Here is a 20,045-nt window from a genome sequence, read left to right on the forward strand (position 1 = left end):
AAGCACTTGCAAACGACATGGTATATGTATGTATATGTTAATGTTGCTATTACTATTATGACTGTTATGTAAGTGGTCAGGGCAAGATCAACGCCCAGAGGGCAAAGGTAGCCTCCAGAGAGGTAGCCTCTCCAGAGAATGGGCCCTCTAGGATGAAGATCAATACAAAGCAAGTTTAAAGAATTTTAGCCAGTAATCTTTGCTCGGAGTGAGAGGTGGAATTTTTCTTAATCAAAGTTAAAATGTTCTTGAAGTCTTCAGGCTTGAAACTCCGGGGAAGATAATTAGGCTCTCTGGGCAAGATTCGGAATGCAACGCCGTGTGGGGCCTCACTGCCGCTGGTTGGGCACCAGGGGGTGCCCGTCGGATCCACTTGGAGTCTGGCTGGGTTTGGGGCAGCCCCTCGCGGTGCACCCCACCGCCTCTGGCCAGAATCCTGGAGCTGGTGCTGGAGGTGCCCAGGGTTCATGCCTTTCGGGGACGCAGTCTCTAGTGCCCTCTCCGCGTCCCCCTCCTCCTCCTCTCCAGCGACAGCCCGGGCCCGGAAGGCCTGGGAAAGTGAGCGCCTGTGGTGGGAACGCTGGCCGCCCCGACGGCGCGGTCCGACCCCAGTGTGCAAGGGGAGGCAGCTGTTCTCCCAGGCGGCCTTGGGGGGCAGCAGAGGGGACGGCGACAGGTGCGGGAGCCCCTCCCGGAGTGGAAGTGAAAAGGCGGGCTTCGGGGTCTGTTCCCAGGCTGGAAGCCACCCCCGCCCCCCAACCAAATCCCCGGGAGAGGCCGGGCCGGCGCCGGGTCTGGAGGAGGAAGCGGCCGGAGACACTGCAATTTCACGCGGCCTCTGGGGCTCGGGTTCCTCGGCAGGGTGCATGAGTTATGGGGTTTCGAGGCGGTTCCGGGGAAACTGAGGTGGCCTGAGCGGGCGGCAAAAACACCCTCCCCCTCAAAAACACACTCGGAGAGAAACATTCACATTCAGACGGAAAATCCCCCAAGTGACCCAACCGGCTAGGGGAGTTGAGTGATTTGGTTAGTAGGCGAGGCCAACTTGCAGGGGGTCGGGCTTTGGAGCGGTCTCCCCACCCCCATTACCTTTCTCCTTTGGAAGCATTTGGGGGCGTTTGGAATCTTGGCCTCCCCTTACTTCAGCTCCCGGAGAAAAATTAGGGCGAGACCCGTCCTGGATCTGCGCGGCCAAGTTGCCGGGCACTGGGGCGTGGGGCGCGCTCGGGGCGGGCCGCCGAGGCTCCAGCAATCGCTACTCCAGCCTCGCGCCCGAGGGGGCGCGGCCGAGATTCACCCCCTCCCCCTGCGCTCCCTTGCAGACTACACCCCTCCCCTGCCATCCCGCCCCAAACTCCGGCTCCGGCTCCGGTTGCAGTTTGCAACCTCCTCTGCCGCCGCTACCAAGTCTCCGGCGGCTCAGGTGGCTCCGCTTAGATGTCCTAGTCCAGGGCCGCCCCCCGGCCGGATTGGGCTGGGCTCCCCTCACTCTCCGCTGGAGTCATGAGAGCGAACGGGGCTCTGCAGGTGCTGGGCTTCCTCCTCAGCCTGGCCCGGGGCTCCGAGGTGGGCAACTCGCAGGCAGGTAAGCGGTGAGGGAGCACCGGCAGGCTCGGAACCTGGGATTCCGAGCCAAATTCGCGGGGTGCCGGAGGCCAGGGGCAGGAGCTCGGGCTGTGCGAGGCTGGGGGTGCGGAGCCCCGCGCGCTGGGGCCCCCTGGGCGGAGACCGTCAGGATCAGGTTCTCGGCGTGGTCCGGGCGGGGACGGGATTCCCGGACCACTACCTTGCCCCGGCCACCTCCTCCCTGCCGTGTCGCGGACCCTCTGATTTGTCTCTCCGGATAGGGCTGATGCTGAAACAGTTCACACTTCTGAGGGGCCCTGCAGGGAGGGGAGCTGGGACCTCCATTCTGTAAACGTGAGGGGATGATTGGAGGTGGAGATCTTGGAAAGAGCGGGGCAGGGAAGGGGGGTGGTTCTCGGTTTGCTCCCAACCTCCTGCCCCCAGGGGCTCAAAAACCTCCAGTTTTGTTGTTTTGCCGGCAGGGCGGAGCTGTGGAAGGGGGGAGGTTGTTGTTGTCTACTGTTGGAAAACAAGAGAGGCACCTCCTCTTCCGTGAGTGGGCCTGCCCTGTGGAGAGCTGAGATTAACCCAAGGGCCAAGTCCAGGTGACAGCAGGGTGAGAGGCCCCGCAGAGGCTGACTGGCCTCTTTCTCTCAAAATAATAAAGTTAACTGGTCCCCGACTTGACCAAACTTTTCTTGTCAAGACCCAGATCAATTCAACTAATACTTATTGAGCATCTACTATGTACAAAGCACTGAGCCAAGAGCTATAGGGTCAAGGACTTCCAGATGCTATTTCTCTCTGTCTTTTCTCTCCCCAACCTGAGGGCCAACAGGGCACCTGTCCTGTCTTCTGAGCCCCCTGTCCTTGGGGGGGGGTCCTTCTTAGGCCCAGAGTCCCCCCACCCCCGTTCTGTTTATTGTCTGGCCGTCTCTAGCCGTCTAGACAAGAGTCACATTGCTCCTCTGTTCCTCCTCCCACCCCCATGCCAGCTGAGCCCACCTCTTTGGGGTGTCTCTGGGACCATGGACACCTGAGGGGTGCTGGGGTTGCTGGCATTGGAGGAACCCTGTTGATTTCCTCCCCTCCCCACAGATCTCAGCTTGGGGTTTGGCACAGTCAGGGCCCCTTCCCCAGGGTGGGAGTGGGAGAAACACCTGTGCTTCCCTCACAGTTGCTGGGCCTAAATTTAGACCCTGGGATCTTGAGATGTGAACACTCCCAGCTGGTGGAGGGCGGGGGTCTGGGGATTGGAGTGGGAGAGACTGAGTAAAGTGACTGTATCACTGTCCCATCCAGACCCCTGGAATCTTCAGCTGGGAACCCAGGAGTCCCAGATCCTGGCCACCTTCCCTGAGGGAGACAGGAGGCAGGCATGGTTGGGTCTCTTTACCCTTTATCTGGATCCTGCAGCCTCTGGGCATCCGGCCCTGTCTCAGTCCTTCTATAGCCCCTTTGTCCTGGCTGTGATGGGGGGTGGGGGACTTCGGAGAGGAGGCCTCTGGTTAAGGAGGGGCTGGAGATTCTTGCTGGGACCCACCCTAGTGCTCTTTACCAAGGGGGGGGTCTGTGCCACTCGCCCTCCCTGTGCCCCTAATCCCTGCGTAGAGCAGGGACTTTCTAACTCCCCTACCCCTCCTTTCCTCCCCAGGCTGCCTGGTTCCTCCTCAGAGGTGTTGTTCATACTCTCTTCCCACCCAGCCCTTTGCTCCTATTTGTGTAATATGGACTTTACCCTCAGGGTGGCAGGGAACTGGGATCTCGAACACTGTAGCCTCCCAAGCACAGACACAAAGTTTGCACAAACACATATGCGCAGGTGGAATGGATGGGGCCACCTGAAATACTTCCAAATAAGGAAACCCAAGGACAGAACCAGTGTAGATTTCTGGGCCAGTAAGAGAGCTGTGTACATGTACGAGTACGTGTGTGTGTGTGTGTGTGTGTGTGTACACGCACACACCCCACTTCCCTGTGCAGAAATCGTGGCTCCTCCCTTATCAGGGGAGAAGGGTTGGCGCCTTGACTTGGAAGAGGGGGTGTCCTGCCAGGAAGGGGATTGGGGTGGCGCTGTTCCAGCAACGACTAACCTCCTAGTCATTTCGTTTTCAACCCAAGGACCCTAGAGTTCCCAGGCTCCTCTGGGAGCTCCCGGCCTGTTTACCCCTCTGCTGGGTCTAGCTCACCCCTTTCCCTTCATGGGGTGTGATAGGGAATGGGAGCCCTTCAAAGGTCAGGTGGTCAGACTAGGGGTGCATCTAGGAGGAGGGGTTGGGGCCTCACCAATCTCCCTCCATTCACTCCTGCCTCCCACTAGGCTGCCACTGCCTCAGGGAAGGGTGGCTGGGATAGGTGGTGTCTACCCCAACTCCCTGCAGTCTTTCACTGAGCCAGAGGAGAGACAAGGGGTAGGGCTTCAGGGTCCAACATTTCCCATAGCCCCTATGTCCTCCATACTTACAAAGTAAAGTGAACCCCCAAGACTGACATGCCTCACGTACCTCGAGTCTAGGCTCTCCCTAATGTGAGTGAGAGTGCCATGTTGGAAGGATTCTTTTTTTTTTTTTTTTTTTAATTTATTTATTTTTGGCTGTGTTGGGTCTTTGTTTTCTGGGCAAGGGATTTCTCTAGTTGTGGCAAGTGGGGGCCACTCTTCATCGCAGTGCGTGGGCCTCTCTATCGCGGCCTCTCTTGTTGCGGAGCACAAGCTCCAGACGCGCAGGCTCAGTAGTTGTGGCTCACGGGCCCAGTTGCTCCACGACATGTGGGATCTTCCCAGACTGGGGCTCGAACCCGTGTCCCCTGCATTGGCAGGCAGATTCTCAACCACTGCGCCACCAGGGAAGCCCTGGAAGGCTTCTTAATGAATCTCCTCTGACAATGAAATTGGGTAGAAGGCTTAGAATGGAGGCAGTCGGCTGCTGTTTCCATCTGGCTTCTCTGTATTTGCTGAAAAATACTCTAGGGCTGGAAAGTGTGATGCTGGGGGAGCTGGAGTGGGCTGGGATGGGGAACAGAGTGAGAGGAAAGCCAAAGTTGATGAAGGGGGTGCGAGGTGGGCAGTCAGCTCCCTATCTTCCAGCTTTATAGACAGAGCTCACACTGAGCCCCCCACGCCACCACCAGAGGCCCCCTGCCAGTGAGGTCACTCGTCTGAGCCCAAGGCTTGAGGGGAGAGAGGGGGCTGCGGCTGAGGACAGGGTGTCTGGGGACAGGGTGGGGCAGCCCCCTCCTCCTAAATAGAATCGCCTCATTGTGGGCCGTACCGTGGCCCCAGGCACTGCCCCCGCCCTCTGCCCCCATCCCACCCTCAGTAGACACAATAGGGGCTGTGTGCTGCCCCAAAGAGATATTTATTCCAGGACCTAGAGAGGCAGGATGGGGGTAGAGAAGTGCCCTGGTTGGAGCGGGGGAAGGGAAGAGGAGGGTAACCAAGCTGCGGTCCTTTTCTAACTTCTTTCTAGGGAGGGGAAAACAACCCCACATCCTCCTTGATTAACTCGTTCGCACCTAAAGTAGTACCCAGTAGAGGCACAGAGGAGGCCCAGGTGGGAAAAGGAAATCTTTTCACCTTCCTGTTCAGGGGGCCAGTGAAGGGATTCTGGGAAAAGAGGAAGTTTAGGCTCTCAGTCCGGCCTTGGCATCTGCCTCTAGGGCGGAGGGTTGGAGGCAGCTGCCTCTGATCATGCTAAATGTTACTGGAAGAGGGCAACCAAGGGGTGGTCTTGGGGGACGGGGCTGAAAACTTGTGTCCAGGCCTCTGCCATTCTTACCTCCACTTGGAACAGTGTGTCCTGGGACTCTGAATGGGCTGAGTGTGACCGGCGATGCCGAGAACCAGTACCAGACACTGTACAAGCTCTACGAGAGGTGTGAGGTGGTGATGGGGAACCTGGAGATCGTGCTCACAGGACACAATGCTGACCTCTCCTTCCTGCAGGTTAGAGTGCCGACCTCCTTCCTCGACCTCTTCCCCCTTGTCCTCCCTACAGAAGCCTCTTTCCTGTCCTCAGGGCTGGAGTTGAGCATTCCTAAGACTCCATGGTTCCTAAGATCCAAGCCAGTGTGTTTATGGGGCAGTGATTGGAATCTGGGGCCCGTGGACTGGTTGCTGTAGCCGGGGATGCAGAGGGGCTGGCCCTGAGAAGGGGGTAGGGGCAGGATGGGGTTCTGCACCAGGGACCAAGAGTTACCTGAGGAGGTGAGGAAGGGATAAGCAAGGACCTTCCTGGCCTGAGGAGCCCTGAGAAGGAAAGGCTAGGAGCCTAGAATTCCTTGGTCATTTCTGCAGCTTGTCTTCACTTGCAGAAGTCGTGTGGCGCCTGCTACTCCCTACTCCAAAACAGGACTTGGAAAAAATTAGAGGAGCTAGAGCTTCCTCAGTGCCTTAGGGAGGGAAAGCGGATTGAGACTTCTTGCCCCGCTCTCCCTCTCACCCACACGATCTGCTCCATCACAGTGGATCCGAGAAGTGACCGGCTACGTCCTTGTGGCCATGAATGAGTTCTCTACGCTGCCACTGCCCAACCTCCGAGTGGTGCGGGGGACCCAGGTCTACGATGGGAAGTTTGCCATCTTTGTCATGTTGAACTACAACACCAACTCCAGCCATGCTCTGCGCCAGCTCCGCTTTACTCAGCTCACTGGTCAGTTCCTGGTGATTCCTTCCAGGCCTGCCCCTCAGCCAACCTGCTGACAGGTGCCTCTTTGATGATGACCCAAGACTACTCCCTCTGAGTATGCCCGTTCAAGGTGCCCACCACCTTGACCACCACGGTCTAAAGGTCCACTCCTCCTTAAATGATAGAGGGTCCTAACAGGGAGCTGAGGCATCTGTCCCCGAGGAGGGTCCTTATGTCCTGGTGGGGCTGGAGTTGGAGCTGAGGCTGTTACACATTCTTCTAACTTCCGAAGCACAGTGTCCCTTGATGTCCCTCCTTCCCTGGGAATGGGAATCCTCCCTCCCGCCCTCACAAGTCGCCCCAAGCTGGAGGACTAGAGGGGTTAAATACCACCTGGCCACCTTCTAATTCTGCCTGTCCCAGTCAGTTGAAAAACACACAGGTGGGGCACGCGGGGGTGGGGAGGTGTGGATTTGAGTCAGGGATCTACTCTCCTTCGTTCCCTTCCCCTCCCCCACTCGCTAAACCGGATCTGGACAGGTGTCTGAGGAGGCAGGGCTTTCTTTTGGCCCGCTCCTCCTCTTACAAGGCGCGCCTCCTCTGCAGTTTGGATTTAATTGGACACATCCGTCTGCCCACGTCCTCTGCTCCTGACTCGAGTGGCCTTTCAGACTGGTGGGGAGGCAGGGAGAAGGAGGACTTCCCTGACTAGCCCTTGACCCTGGCACTTCTCTTCCCTACCTCAGAGATTCTGTCAGGGGGCGTTTACATTGAGAAGAATGATAAACTTTGTCACATGGACACAGTTGACTGGAGGGACATCGTGCGGGACCGAGACGCCGAGATAGTGGTGAAGGACAATGGCAGGACCTGTGAGTGTCCATGATCAAAACCGCCCCTTGCCCCCACCCAACCAGAGCGACTCCTTTCCCCTCATCAATATGTCCCTAATGTGGGCCCAGCTGCCACTGAACAAACCTCAGGCTCTAACCCAAGGAGCCTGCCAGGAGGGAGCAGGTCAGTCCCCTAGAACCCGAACCGCAGAAGCAGCGTGGGAAGGAAAGGGGCTAAAGAGCTCTGTGCTCTGAGTGGGAAGCCAGGTCTCTGGACTGCACATCCATTTCTCTTTCCACTCCAACATCGTTCCTTCTTGGAACCTACCTAGCCCTGACCGCAGTCTGCCGCTCCCTGTCCACTCACGCACACATATTCCTACTGGGTTCAGTTTGCCAAGAAGAACCAAATTCCTGGGTTGGGACTGGGCTGAGTGAGGTATGTGCCCCAGGCCCTCCCCTCATTGCCCTGTGGGTGGTGTGGAGGCGTGGCTCCACCCCTTGCTGACAGGTTCACTTGAGCCCAGCCCAGCTCCTCTGGGGCAAGGAGGGATGCTGCCCTGGCTCTCCGCTTCCCGGGACTGGGTGCCTGTGTGCTGACATCATACCCTGTTGATTTAAGCAAGCCTTTTTGACAGCCGCTTGTGCTACTTTCCCTCCCAACCAGGTCCCCCCTGTCATGAGGTCTGCAAGGGGCGATGCTGGGGTCCTGGACCAGAAGACTGCCAGACACGTGGGTTTACTTCATTTTAAAGACTTCAAACTCATATACACTTTCATATCCTTGCCCACCCCAGCCTGTGTCGACCAGGGGTAGCGATGAGCCTATAAGGCAAGAGGGTGAGAGATAGCCTCAGAATACAGTCCTGTAAGCCCTGACAGCTGTGCTTTCTCTCCGTCCGTAGTGACCAAGACCATCTGTGCCCCTCAGTGTAACGGTCACTGCTTTGGGCCGAACCCCAACCAGTGCTGCCACGACGAGTGTGCAGGGGGCTGCTCGGGCCCTCAGGACACAGACTGCTTTGTACGTACTGTTACCACCACTTGCCTGTTCTGAAATGGGATGTGGGCTTTGGGGAGGAAGTAGGGGTCCATATGTAATATGAGTCTTATGAGCCTTCTGTGTTCCTAGGCCTGCCGGCTCTTCAATGACAGTGGAGCCTGTGTACGCCAGTGTCCACAGCCTCTTGTCTACAACAAGCTAACTTTCCAGCTGGAACCCAATCCCCACACCAAGTATCAGTACGGAGGAGTTTGTGTAGCCAGCTGTCCCCGTAAGTGTCTGAAGGGAAGGAACAATGGTAGTGCAACCAGGATTTAGATGAAATTTTAGGAGGCAAAATGGATCAAGTTGGGTGGTTAATAGAGGATATAGAGGGCAATTGGTTGTGATCATCTAGTCACCCCTAATGAATGACCCCTATGTCCCGTTCCCGCATCTATCTCCCCATGACTTCCAGCAATTGCTTCTAGTTCTGCTCTTTGGATCCAAAGAGCAAAGGGCCTTTCTAATCCATGAGACAGCACTTAAGGAACCTCGGGTGGTCGATTGGAGCAAATGCAGTGCAGAGCAGGAGAAAGGAGGTTGTTGGTAGTTGGCAGTGTTCCTCCCTCACCTCTAATGGTGCCCTCCTCCCTCCTAGATAACTTTGTGGTGGATCAAACGTCTTGTGTCAGGGCTTGTCCTCCTGACAAAATGGAAGTAGATAAAAATGGACTCAAGATATGTGAACCTTGTGGGGGTCTGTGCCCCAAAGGTGAGTAAGAGATGGTAAGGAGTTGGTGAAGAGATACCCTTTCCCCTGAGACTACTCAGACTCCACCCCCCACACCCCCTCCCCAGTGAGGCTCTTCTGTGTTTACAGCTTGTGAGGGGACGGGCTCTGGGAGCCGCTTCCAGACTGTGGACTCGAGCAACATTGATGGATTTGTGAACTGCACCAAGATCCTGGGCAACCTGGACTTTCTTATCACCGGCCTCAATGGGTTAGAGATTCTGCTTTCATCCCCTGATCCCCCACCCCATTCACCCGCTCACGGTTCATTGCATTGGTTCAAGCCTTTGTATGTGGAGCTGATCAGGAATCTAGATCATAAAATCTTAGCGGTCACAAAGGACCTGACAGTGCTTAACTCCCCAGGCAGGGCTTGAATCCCCTCAGATACCCCTAAGCAATCTAGCCAGCTGAGTGGCAAGGGACAGGGACACTGTGTCCTCCTTCTTAAAGGTTTCTAAATGTTCATACTTAAATTAGATGAAAATCTGTCTCATGACTTCCAGCTGTTTCCCCTAGTTCTGCTTCTTGGTTTGGAGCCACAAAGAGCAAAGGGACATTCTAATCCATAGGACAGCATTTACAGTGAGTGAGTGAGTGAGTGAGTGAGTGAGTGTGTGTGTGCGTGTGTGTGTGAGTGTGTGAAACGTTAGGGCCACCTGTCTACTTTGGACAAAATTTTAGATGTAAAGTTGCAAAAATTGTATAAAGATTTCCCATACACTCTTTATTCAGATCCCCCAAATGTTACCAATGTACCACATGTTTATCATTTCTGTCTCTATACACCACACACACTATATATACATGCTCTTGTTTTTCTGAACCACTTGAAGGTAAATTTCCAGACATGGTGTCCCCTCACCCATTACATTTCAGTGTGTATTCCTTGAAAACAAGAACATTTTCTTACAAAACCATAGTACAATTGTTTAAATCGGGAAATTAGCATTGATACAAAATGTTATCTAATCTACAGACCTTAATCAGATTTCGCTAATAGTCTTGCTCACAGTCCTGGATCACACATTTACATTTGGTGTCTCTTCAGTCTCCTTTAATCTGTCACAGTTCATGACCTTGACATTGCCGATGAGTACAGGTCAGGTAATTGGTAGTATGTTCCTCAGTTGGGGTTTATCTAATGTTGCCTCACACTTAGATTCAAGTTATGCATTTTTGATAGGAATACTACATATGTATTCTCAGTGCATAGATAAAGGAGGCACATGATGTTGATTTGTTCCATCATTGGTGATGATACCGCTGGTCACTTGGTTAAAGTGGCGTCTACCAGCTTTTCTACTGTAAAGTTACTGTTTTCCCTTTGCAATTAATAAGTATCTTGTGGGGAGATATTTGCCTGAAGCAGTTTTTATGAGAATTGCCAAATGATGATTTTCTAACTCCATTATTCCTCCTGTATTTATTTGTTGGCATTCTCGTGTTAGGGAGAGCCTTCCCTTCCTGTTTATTTACTTGTTTGTGTGTTTAATCTGTGTGGATACTTGTTTTAGTCAACATTTCAGAGTCTCTTACAATCATTATTCCAGTTGTCCTTGGTCTGCTCATTGTGGGGCCCCTTCATGATGGCTCCTGTGTTCTTTGGGCTTATACCCCTCATGCTTTGAGCATTTCCTTACTTTTTTGCACAGGATGCTGTAGGCTCATGTTATATTTCTCCTGCCTCAGCCATTTCTCCGAAGAGTCCTGTTTCCTTTTAGTGGAGAACGCTATTTGGAAACTAAGTCCTGAGGCTATGCATGCTCACTGCTACTTGGTTATGCCTCTACCTTGTTGACTGGTTTTTACTGTTCTCCTCAGAGACCCCTGGCACAAGATTCCTGCTCTGGACCCTGAGAAGCTCAATGTCTTCCGGACAGTGGGGGAGATCACAGGTGAATGGGAGGAGAGCCTGCCCTTACTGAGTATACCACTTGAGAAAATCATGTGCCAGGCATCAGGGGAGGGACCAGGCAAACCTGAGAAAGGAAGGGGAGGGGCTGCCCACTCATATGCCCCTCTTCAACCCCTCAGGTTACCTGAACATCCAGTCCTGGCCTCCCCACATGCACAACTTCAGTGTCTTTTCCAACCTGACGACCATTGGGGGCCGAAGCCTCTACAAGTGAGTAAGGGGTGTGGAGGTCGTCGCACCTCCGGGCAAAGAACCCAGTTTCTCAGGCATCCTTGAGTGAAATACAAGGCATGGTCTCATACAGCGGGAGTTTGATGGGGCAAAGGCTAAAGGAGGGGGTAGTCCCTCTCAGTGGGTTGATTAGCCCAGAGCAAATTTGTTGAATGGAAATGAACCCACTGCGTGCTCAGTTTTTCCTCTGTAGTCTCCCCTCTCATCCAGTCTCCTTGTTCTCAGCCGGGGCTTCTCACTGTTGATCATGAAGAACTTGAATGTAACATCTCTGGGCCTCCGATCCTTGAAAGAAATTAGTGCTGGGCGTATCTACATAAGTGCCAATCGACAGCTCTGCTACCACCATTCTTTGAACTGGACCAGGCTGCTTCGGGGGCCTTCGGAAGAGAGACTGGACATCAAGCATAATCGGCCCCGCAGAGACTGCGGTGAGGGAAAGGGCCCATGGACGGGGCGGTGGAATCAGGCAGGAGACGGGTATGAGGGCTGCTCTGCCCTGCAAGTGGGAGTACGGATGGGGGACAGAGCCAAAGAGAGGGGGACATTAGGCTGGAAGCAGTAATGAGCAAGAGTTCAGGAAAAGCCTTGTTAGGAGACCTCAGACTCCTCCTAACCCACCCCTTCCTTTCCAGTGGCAGAAGGCAAAGTGTGTGACCCACTGTGCTCCTCTGGGGGATGCTGGGGCCCAGGCCCCAGTCAGTGCCTATCTTGTCGAAACTACAGCCGAGGAGGTGTCTGTGTGACCCACTGCAACTTTCTGAATGGGTACAGTGAGGGGGGAGAGTCAAGAAGGGGATGGGGGATGTACCCGAGGGATGGGGCTGTTCAGGTGTCACCTGAAAGGCTTTAGACAACTTTCTGTATATGCCTTGGTGGGAATTAGGTAGGAGGCCCTGTGGTTGGGGGAACAGAGCATAAAGGTCAGGCCTTGGAAGTGACCCACCTCCCTTTACCCCCGGCCCCCCACTGCAGGGAGCCTCGTGAGTTTGCCCATGAAGCTGAATGCTTTTCCTGCCACCCGGAATGCCAACCCATGGAGGGCACTACCACGTGCAATGGCTCGGTACAGTAGCAGCACCAGGATCTCTAAGGGAGAGAGGGCGGGGCAACACTGGAGGGTCTAGGGAATAATATGGCCACATTTCAAGGCCATAGAGAGGCACAGGGAGGCCAGATAATGCTAGGGTCTGTGAATGGAGGGTCCTAAATGGCTGGGCTAGATCTTGTTGGGAAGTATGGAATTGATCTTGGAATACCATACTTCCTGACCTTCTCTCTTCCACCCAGGGCTCTGATGCTTGTGCCCAGTGTGCCCATTTTCGAGATGGGCCCCACTGTGTGAGCAGCTGCCCCTTTGGAGTCCTCGGTGCCAAGGGCCCCATCTACAAGTACCCAGATGCTCAGAATGAATGTCGGCCCTGTCATGAGAACTGCACCCAGGGGTCAGTGATGGGATGATAAAAGGGTGTTGGCGGAGGGGTAAGAGTACAGAGCTAGAGGGAAAGAAGATGGTGAGGGGAGCAGAAAGAAAAAAGGAACTATGACTTAAGAACCACTCCCAGCTGTGTAGTGAAGGATTGGAGAAAGGGAAACTCAGTAACAGCACAAAATGATGCTACAATTTGGGGAACCTGGAATAACCTCAGCTCAGGGGAGTTTCATTCAAGAGAGGGACTCAGGGAGGACTGGTGAGCCAGAGATGGGAGCCATGTCTTGGGATATGCTTTGGGCTTCAGGATGGGATGCCATGGTAGGGTCTGAAACAATGTACGTTGAGACTGTTGGAATTGAGCTTCCTGTGGAAGTCTACCAAGCTCCCATTTAAGGAGGTGACTTTCTTCTCCAGGTGTAAGGGACCAGAGCTACAAGACTGTTTAGGCCAAACACTGGCACTGATCAGGTATGGTGGGCTTGGAGATTTAGGGAGCTGGGAATATTTGGGGAAGGGCCGTTACCTCCTGGGAATATTAAGTCTCTATTCATTCTGGCCTTCTATATACAGGCTATTATCACTGGACTTGGGGACATAAGAATCCAGGCTTCTGGTCTTCCCTTCCTAAGATTAACTTGCAGTAGTCTTGGGTTGGAGATTGAGGTTAACCCCTTCATTGCTCAAGGATATATGTAGATGTGAATGTTAACTTCTTGCCCCAGATCTGCGCTATACCTTTAGTACAGGTGTAAATGACATTTGTAAGGGAAGTGTAGACACAGGATAATTCTGGGTTTCTCTGTCCCACAGCAAAACCCATCTGGCAATGGCTTTAACAGTGGTGGTAGGATTGGCAGTGAGTTTCCTGATCCTGGGCAGCACTTTTCTCTATTGGCGTGGGCGCCGGATTCAGAATAAGAGGGCTATGAGGCGCTACTTGGAACGGGGTGAGGTGAGTGCCTATCTTACCCTTGAAACATACCCTATACCATCACCCTTTTAAGATCCTCTTCCTTCCCCAGAGCTTTGATCCCTTTCTTCAAGGAGGTAGTATGGTCCATTAGAAAGGACTCTGGCCAGAGAAATGGGAGACATGAATTCTAGTCCTGATTTTGCCATTAATTTGCCGTATGACTTTGAAGAAGTTAGCTTCCTTCTCTGTGCCTCAGTTTATGCATGTATACAGAGGAAATAATAACATTCATCCTTACAAGATGGCTGTAAGGGTGAAAGGGGATGATGTATGTGAAAGTGCTTTGAAAAACAGAGAGAATTGTATAAAAGTACTCAAGGTGATAGTATTACCAACTCTCTCCCATCAAAGGGAAAACCTGACCGTCTTGATTTCTGGTCTCATGAACACAAACGACTTCCTCAATCCTCAGGTCTTTTATTCCCCCATATGCCTGCAATGCTTTCCAAGACTAGAGACATTCCTCCTCCTGCTCCCACCCCTTTGGGCTTTGCTGCTCTTGGCATCCACCTCTGGGGAGGGGGTTGGAGAGGGACATGGGAGTGGGCTTTCCTGAGTACCTCCTTTCCATCTGTTCCAGAGCGTAGAGCCTCTGGATCCCAGTGAGAAGGCTAACAAAGTCTCGGCCAGAATCTTCAAAGAAACAGAGCTGAAGAAGCTTAAAGTGCTGGGCTCGGGCGTCTTCGGAACTGTGCACAAAGTGAGTGGCCCACAGGAAGTCTGGGGAGGTGGGAAAAGGATCTAGGGCAAAGGAGGGAAAGATTCAGAGACAGGACTAGCCTGGGGAGAATGACCTTAGGCTGACTCCTGTCCAAAATTTCCCAGGGAGTGTGGATTCCTGAGGGTGAATCGATCAAGATTCCAGTCTGCATTAAAGTCATTGAGGACAAGAGTGGACGGCAAAGTTTTCAAGCTGTGACGGACGTAAGTGAAGGCAAGGTGTTCTGTGTGCCACTAGGAGAGGGTTGATATTAAATACGATTATGTAGAAGCACAGTCTTGTGTTAGCAGATACTGTGTTAGCCATGTTGATGTCTTCGAATGTTGGGGGAGCCCTGGTCTGGTTTTATGTGACCCTGTTTGTTCCCAGGATGACCTTTCTTGTGTCTCTTAGCATATGCTGGCCATTGGCAGCCTCGACCATGCCCACATTGTACGGCTGCTGGGACTGTGCCCAGGGTCATCTCTGCAGCTCATCACTCAGTACCTGCCTCTGGGCTCCCTGCTGGATCATGTGAGACAACACCGTGGGGCACTGGGGCCACAGCTGCTGCTCAACTGGGGAGTACAAATTGCCAAGGTGAGTGAGAGGAGACTGGAGGAGTTCTAAGATGAAACTGCCTGCGGGCCCACAGGGAGGGGACCAGGAGGTTCAAGTGTTGAGAGGTGCCTTAGGGTTTGAGGTGATTCTGAAGCTCAAGGACCAATTTCCCCAACCTTGAGAATACTTCCTTCCCTGTAGGGAATGTACTACCTTGAGGAACATGGTATGGTGCACAGGAACCTGGCTGCCCGAAATGTGCTACTGAAGTCACCCAGTCAAGTTCAGGTGGCAGATTTTGGGGTTGCTGACTTGCTGCCCCCTGATGATAAGCAGCTACTGCACAGTGAGGCCAAGGTAAAGTGACACAAAGGCTGGGTAAGGAGGCAGGGGTGGAGTGAAACATGGGGACGGGAAGCACTCTGTGGTCTCTTTGAGAGGCCAGCAGATGCTGCAGGGTTAGTCCAAGGAGAAGAACCTGGAGATGCCAGAAATAAAAGTTTAGAGAGCAACAAAGAAAAGAACGATGGAGAACATGGGTTTAGAAATGCTAAGAGGGCCTCCCTGGTGGCGCAGTGGTTGAGAGTCCGCCTGCCGATGCAGGGGATACGGGTTCGTGCCCCGGTCTGGGAGGATCCCATGTGCCACGGAGCGGCTGGGCCCGTGAGCCGTGGCCGCTGGGCCTGCGCGTCCGGAGCCTGTGCTCCGCAACGGGAGAGACCACAGCGGTGAGAGGCCCGCGTACCGCAAAAAAAAAAAAAAAAAAAAAAAAAAAAAAAAAAGAAATGCTAAGAAAATGTGTGGAAATCAGCTGGTGACACCTTTGTCTTTAATCCCCCAGACTCCAATTAAGTGGATGGCCCTCGAGAGTATCCACTTTGGGAAATACACACACCAGAGTGACGTCTGGAGCTATGGTCAGTCCATCTGGATGCCCACCATACCATCACTGGCCCAAATTCCAAAGATGCCTTTTGAGACCCTTTCTTAGAATCTCTAAGCCCTTCACATCCTGGGTCAGATCAAGTTCTGCCTTCCCTTCATCTGCATGCCCATGTCTACTATTTTGCCATCAATTAGTCATGTCTTCCTATACCAGGAGTGACAGTTTGGGAGCTGATGACCTTTGGGGCAGAGCCCTATGCAGGGCTGCGACTGGCTGAAGTACCAGATCTGCTGGAGAAGGGGGAGCGGTTGGCACAGCCCCAGATCTGTACCATTGATGTCTACATGGTCATGGTCAAGTGTAAGTTACCTGCTGATCTCAGCCTTTTTTTTTTTTTACTCCATTATTGCTTCATTGGACTGAAAACCTAAAAGGCATAGATAAACAATGCTCAGTGATGAAAAGTGAATACCCAGAAGAGCAGTGCATGCCCCAAATGGTCTCCACCCAATAAACACTAAGCACTCTCCACATTATTGATGCCGATGGCATCTACGTGGATGCCAGGCTCCCCACACAAAGATGAGGGAACAAAGTGTCAGCCATTTTCTAAGTAGCTTCCCTCCCTACTCCACTCCCCTCTTATCGCACTCCTTCCTACATCTTACCCCCAGGTTGGATGATTGATGAGAACATTCGCCCAACCTTTAAAGAACTAGCCAATGAGTTCACCAGGATGGCCCGAGACCCACCACGGTACCTGGTCATAAAGGTGAGTGGAGATTGGGAGGTGCCAAGGAGATCTAGAGAAAAGGGAACTTGGCTGGAACCAGGATATACCTTAACAATCAACCACCTGCCCTCACAGAGAGAGAGTGGGCCTGGAATTCCGCCTGGGGCAGAGCCCCCTGCTCTAACAAACAAGGAACTGGAGGAAGTAGAGCTGGAGCCAGAACTAGACCTAGACCTGGAGTTGGAGGCAGAGGAGGAGAACTTGGCAACCACACTAGGCTCTGCCCTTAGCCTGCCACTTGGAACACTTACTCGGCCACGTGGGGTAAGATTTTCCAGTTTCCCAAGACTTTCTGCACCCTAAGCCCTCTGTACACCTGTGCCCTCACGAATCCCACAGATGTCCATATTAACTATTCAAAGGCCGCTGTGGTGAGTAGATTTCTCTCTTAATCTAAACTTCTTCCTCACTTTTTTTATCCTAGAGCCAGAGCCTTGTAAGTCCATCATCGGGATATATGCCTATGAACCAGGGGAATCTTGGGGAGGCTGCCCAGGTAAGGTCTGTCTCTTTAAGAGGATGCCAAGAGGCTGGGTGGCAGAGTCTTAGGATTGATAGGGGTAGTGTGGGAGACTTTAAAAACCTCTGAGGTTTAATCAGTATCCTACAAAACAGAAGGCACTGAACGACCCAAGCTCCTTCTAAAACAAATTTCTCTTCTTCCCTCATTTCTGTGTAAATCTCCACTATTATTTTCCTCCTCAGAAGTCTGCAGTTCGTGGGTGTAGTGAACGGTGCCACCGTCCAGCCTCTCTGCACCCAGTGCCACGGGGACGCCTGGCATCAGAGTCATCGGAGGGCCATGTGACAGGCTCTGAGGCTGAGCTCCAGGAGAAGGTATCCATGTGTAGAAGCCGGAGCCGGAGCCCACGGCCACGAGGAGACAGTGCCTACCATTCCCAGCGCCATAGCCTGCTTACTCCTGTCACCCCACAGTCCCCACCAGGGTTAGAGGAAGAGGATGTCAATGGTTATGTCATGCCAGATGCACACCTCAAAGGTGCCTGACTTTCTGTAGCGCTTTCCTCAAATCTTTCTCTAATCCTCCTTCCACAGGCTCCTCTTAATCCTTCTGTCTTCTCTGATCATATCCCTCCCTATTCATTTTTTCCTAAGACTCCCCCACTCCTCACTGCCTATTACAGTGAAGTAATACCACATACCTAGCCTCTCTTCTCAACCCTCAGGTACCTCGTCCCGGGAAGGCACCCTTTCTTCAGTGGGTCTCAGTTCTGTCCTGGGTACTGAAGAAGAAGATGACGACGAGGAGTATGAATACATGAACCGGAGGAGAAAGTGCAGTCCATCTCGTCCCCCTAGGTCAAGTTCCCTTGAGGAGCTGGGTTATGAGTACATGGATGTGGGATCAGACCTCAGTGCTTCCCTGGGCAGCACACAGAGTTGCCCGCTCAACCCCGTGCCCACCATGCCCAACGCCAGCACAACTCCGGATGAAGATTATGAATATATGAATCGGCGACGTGGTGGAGGAGGTCCTGGGGGGGATTATGCAGCCATGGAGGCCTGCCCAGCAGCTGAGCAAGGGTATGAAGAAATGAGAGCTTTCCAGGGGCCTGTACACCATGGCCCCCAGGTCCATTATGCCCGCCTCAAAACTCTACGTAGTTTAGAAGCCACTGACTCTGCCTTTGATAACCCCGATTACTGGCATAGCCGGCTTTTCCCCAAGGCTAATGCCCAGAGAACATAACCTCTGCTCACTGAGGTATTCAGGGAGCATTTGATGGCAGCTAGTGCCTCTGGAGGGTACCCCTCTTCTCCTTAGTCCCTCTCCTTCACAGATCTCAGCCCCGTTTCCCTAGTCCAAGACAATTCCAATCAACCTTTGGAGGCCTTAAACACTTGGACACAAAATTCTTGTGGTATTAGCCAGCTTTGCACTTTTTCTCTTTCCCAAACCCAGGAAAGGAGATGGTTTTCCCTATTTTATGTGCTTTCCCAAATCCATTCCTCAACTTCCTTGGGGGAACTCCCTGGCGATATGAAGGATTACTCCCCATGTCCCTTTCTCTTAGACTCTGACTTGTTGAGACTAGGCTTTAAAGTGTGCCTTTGTTTCCCATCAGACTTTGAAGGAAGAGGAAAGTGGGGAACCTGGCAGGGGAAAGCAAAATTTTGGCTTGTGACCCTTAACCCCCTAGGAAAAATGAGAAGCTTAAAATCTTGTGAAGAGGTTGGGAGTAGATATTAATGATTACTATTAACTGAGCATTTACCATGTGCCGAGCATCATGCTAGACTTTACCAACATTCTCTAACTTAATCGTTGACACCAATTCTGTATGCTAGGTATTATCCCATTTTACAAATAAGGAAACTGAGCCTTAAAGAGATTAAGTAAATCAAGTAGCAGGTCCGGATTCAAGATCTTCCAATGCATGTGCTCTTACTGGAAAGTATCAAGGAAAACTGATATAAGTCAGAGCCCTTGAAGGGGCATTGTCTTGTTTTTGCACTGAATCAAGTCTAACTCCAGCAACTCCAGCCTTCTCCTACACCCAGACTTCTTATCTCAGGAGGTGGGAGTAGGGGGTGGTCAGAAGGAAAAATATAAACCATAACCTACATGTGCTGTATATGATCTCCACCCAAGGGACGGATTCACAGTGGTCCCAAGAGCCACTCTTAGGAGCTATTCTCATCCAGTAGTGGGAAGCTTCCAGTTGGCATAGAAAGAGGACCCAGCTTCAGACTTCCGTCCCCATGGATGGGAAACTGGGGGTATCTGTTGTTAGCCCTGAAGTTTTTTTGTTTTGTTTTTATACGTCTGAATAAAAATGCCAACGTTTTGCAGCTTCCTGTATGTCAAATAAAAACCTTTAGTGTGTGAGGTAGACCGCCCCTTCTCTCTGTCCCTCAGCAGTGGATAGCTACCACTGTAGCTATCTTTCTCTGTCTCCTGATAGGCCTACTCGGCCCCATGTAGCTTTCTCCAGCCCTACTTTTCCTTATTCCCTTAAGACCAGCATAGGGCACAGTCCTTTTCATTTAAGGGTTTTACTAGGAATCTCTACAGGGCAACCAACTGGGAATAACAAAACAAGCAAAAACAACACGTTTAGGGAAGTTAGAAAAAGCCCTAAGAGGTGGAATACTGAAAACGCAAATGTTTTAGAACTCTCTTTCTCTTAAATCTCTGTGAACACTCCCCCTAGGTGCCATCAAAGCCTGTTGTTAAACAATAGTGCCATCTTCAGTGGGAGTCCGGTCTCTAGATTGGGAGGCTGTAAACGGATAATCCTTCAGAAGTCTGGCTGCTCAGTGCGCCCCTGCTCCACAGACTCCTGATCTCCCACAACCGCTCTGCCCCTCCCGGTTCTCCCAGCACCTGAGGACGAGCGGACTGGCCGGGCCGGTCCCTCCTGCCGCTCCAGGGATCCGGGGAAGGGCGTACCCGGCCTCCCCGCCCTTAACGCAATCTCCCCGACTCGCCTCGGCTCCACCCTGCCCCGCAGCCTCCAAACACACTTCCCCGCCGTAGCTCCGCCCCTTCTCCCTTAGCCCGTCCCTCTCTATTACGGGTTCTCGCTCAGCGCTCCTGGTGATTGTGGTTTTTCCGGGAGAGACCACGCTTCCCCTCACGCTCTCCAACGGCTCCGCCTTCCCGCCGGAGCCTGACCCTTCCCAGCGTGCTCGGCGATTCCGGCGTGCGAGGCCCTCGGAGGGCAAGGCCCCAGGGCCTGGCTTAGGGACGCGAAAGGCAGGCTGGGAATTGTAGTTTAATAGCC

At 52.8% G+C, this 20,045-nt stretch overlaps 1 protein-coding gene across 1 annotated transcript; it reads left to right on the forward strand.

Annotated features, from left to right (window-relative positions):
- Positions 1 to 1,503: 1,503 nt before the first annotated feature.
- ERBB3 (erb-b2 receptor tyrosine kinase 3) lies at positions 1,504 to 19,147 on the forward strand (the record flags this gene model as incomplete). The annotated part of the gene is made up of 28 exons (XM_079714181.1): positions 1,504 to 1,585; positions 5,358 to 5,509; positions 6,029 to 6,215; positions 6,938 to 7,063; positions 7,692 to 7,757; positions 7,930 to 8,048; positions 8,157 to 8,298; positions 8,668 to 8,781; positions 8,890 to 9,010; positions 10,624 to 10,697; positions 10,837 to 10,927; positions 11,174 to 11,379; positions 11,584 to 11,716; positions 11,924 to 12,014; positions 12,239 to 12,393; positions 12,798 to 12,851; positions 13,194 to 13,335; positions 13,937 to 14,056; positions 14,182 to 14,280; positions 14,471 to 14,656; positions 14,819 to 14,974; positions 15,459 to 15,534; positions 15,717 to 15,863; positions 16,178 to 16,275; positions 16,372 to 16,560; positions 16,721 to 16,792; positions 17,002 to 17,296; positions 17,484 to 19,147. The coding sequence occupies 28 exons, from the start codon at positions 1,504 to 1,506 to the stop codon at positions 18,005 to 18,007; spliced, it is 4,017 nt and encodes a 1,338-aa protein (XP_079570307.1). The 3' UTR covers positions 18,008 to 19,147.
- Positions 19,148 to 20,045: the final 898 nt, after the last annotated feature.

The sequence above is a fragment of the Hyperoodon ampullatus genome (genome assembly GCF_949752795.1).
Source record: "Hyperoodon ampullatus genome assembly, chromosome: 11".
Taxonomy (NCBI): Eukaryota; Metazoa; Chordata; class Mammalia; order Artiodactyla; family Ziphiidae; genus Hyperoodon; species Hyperoodon ampullatus.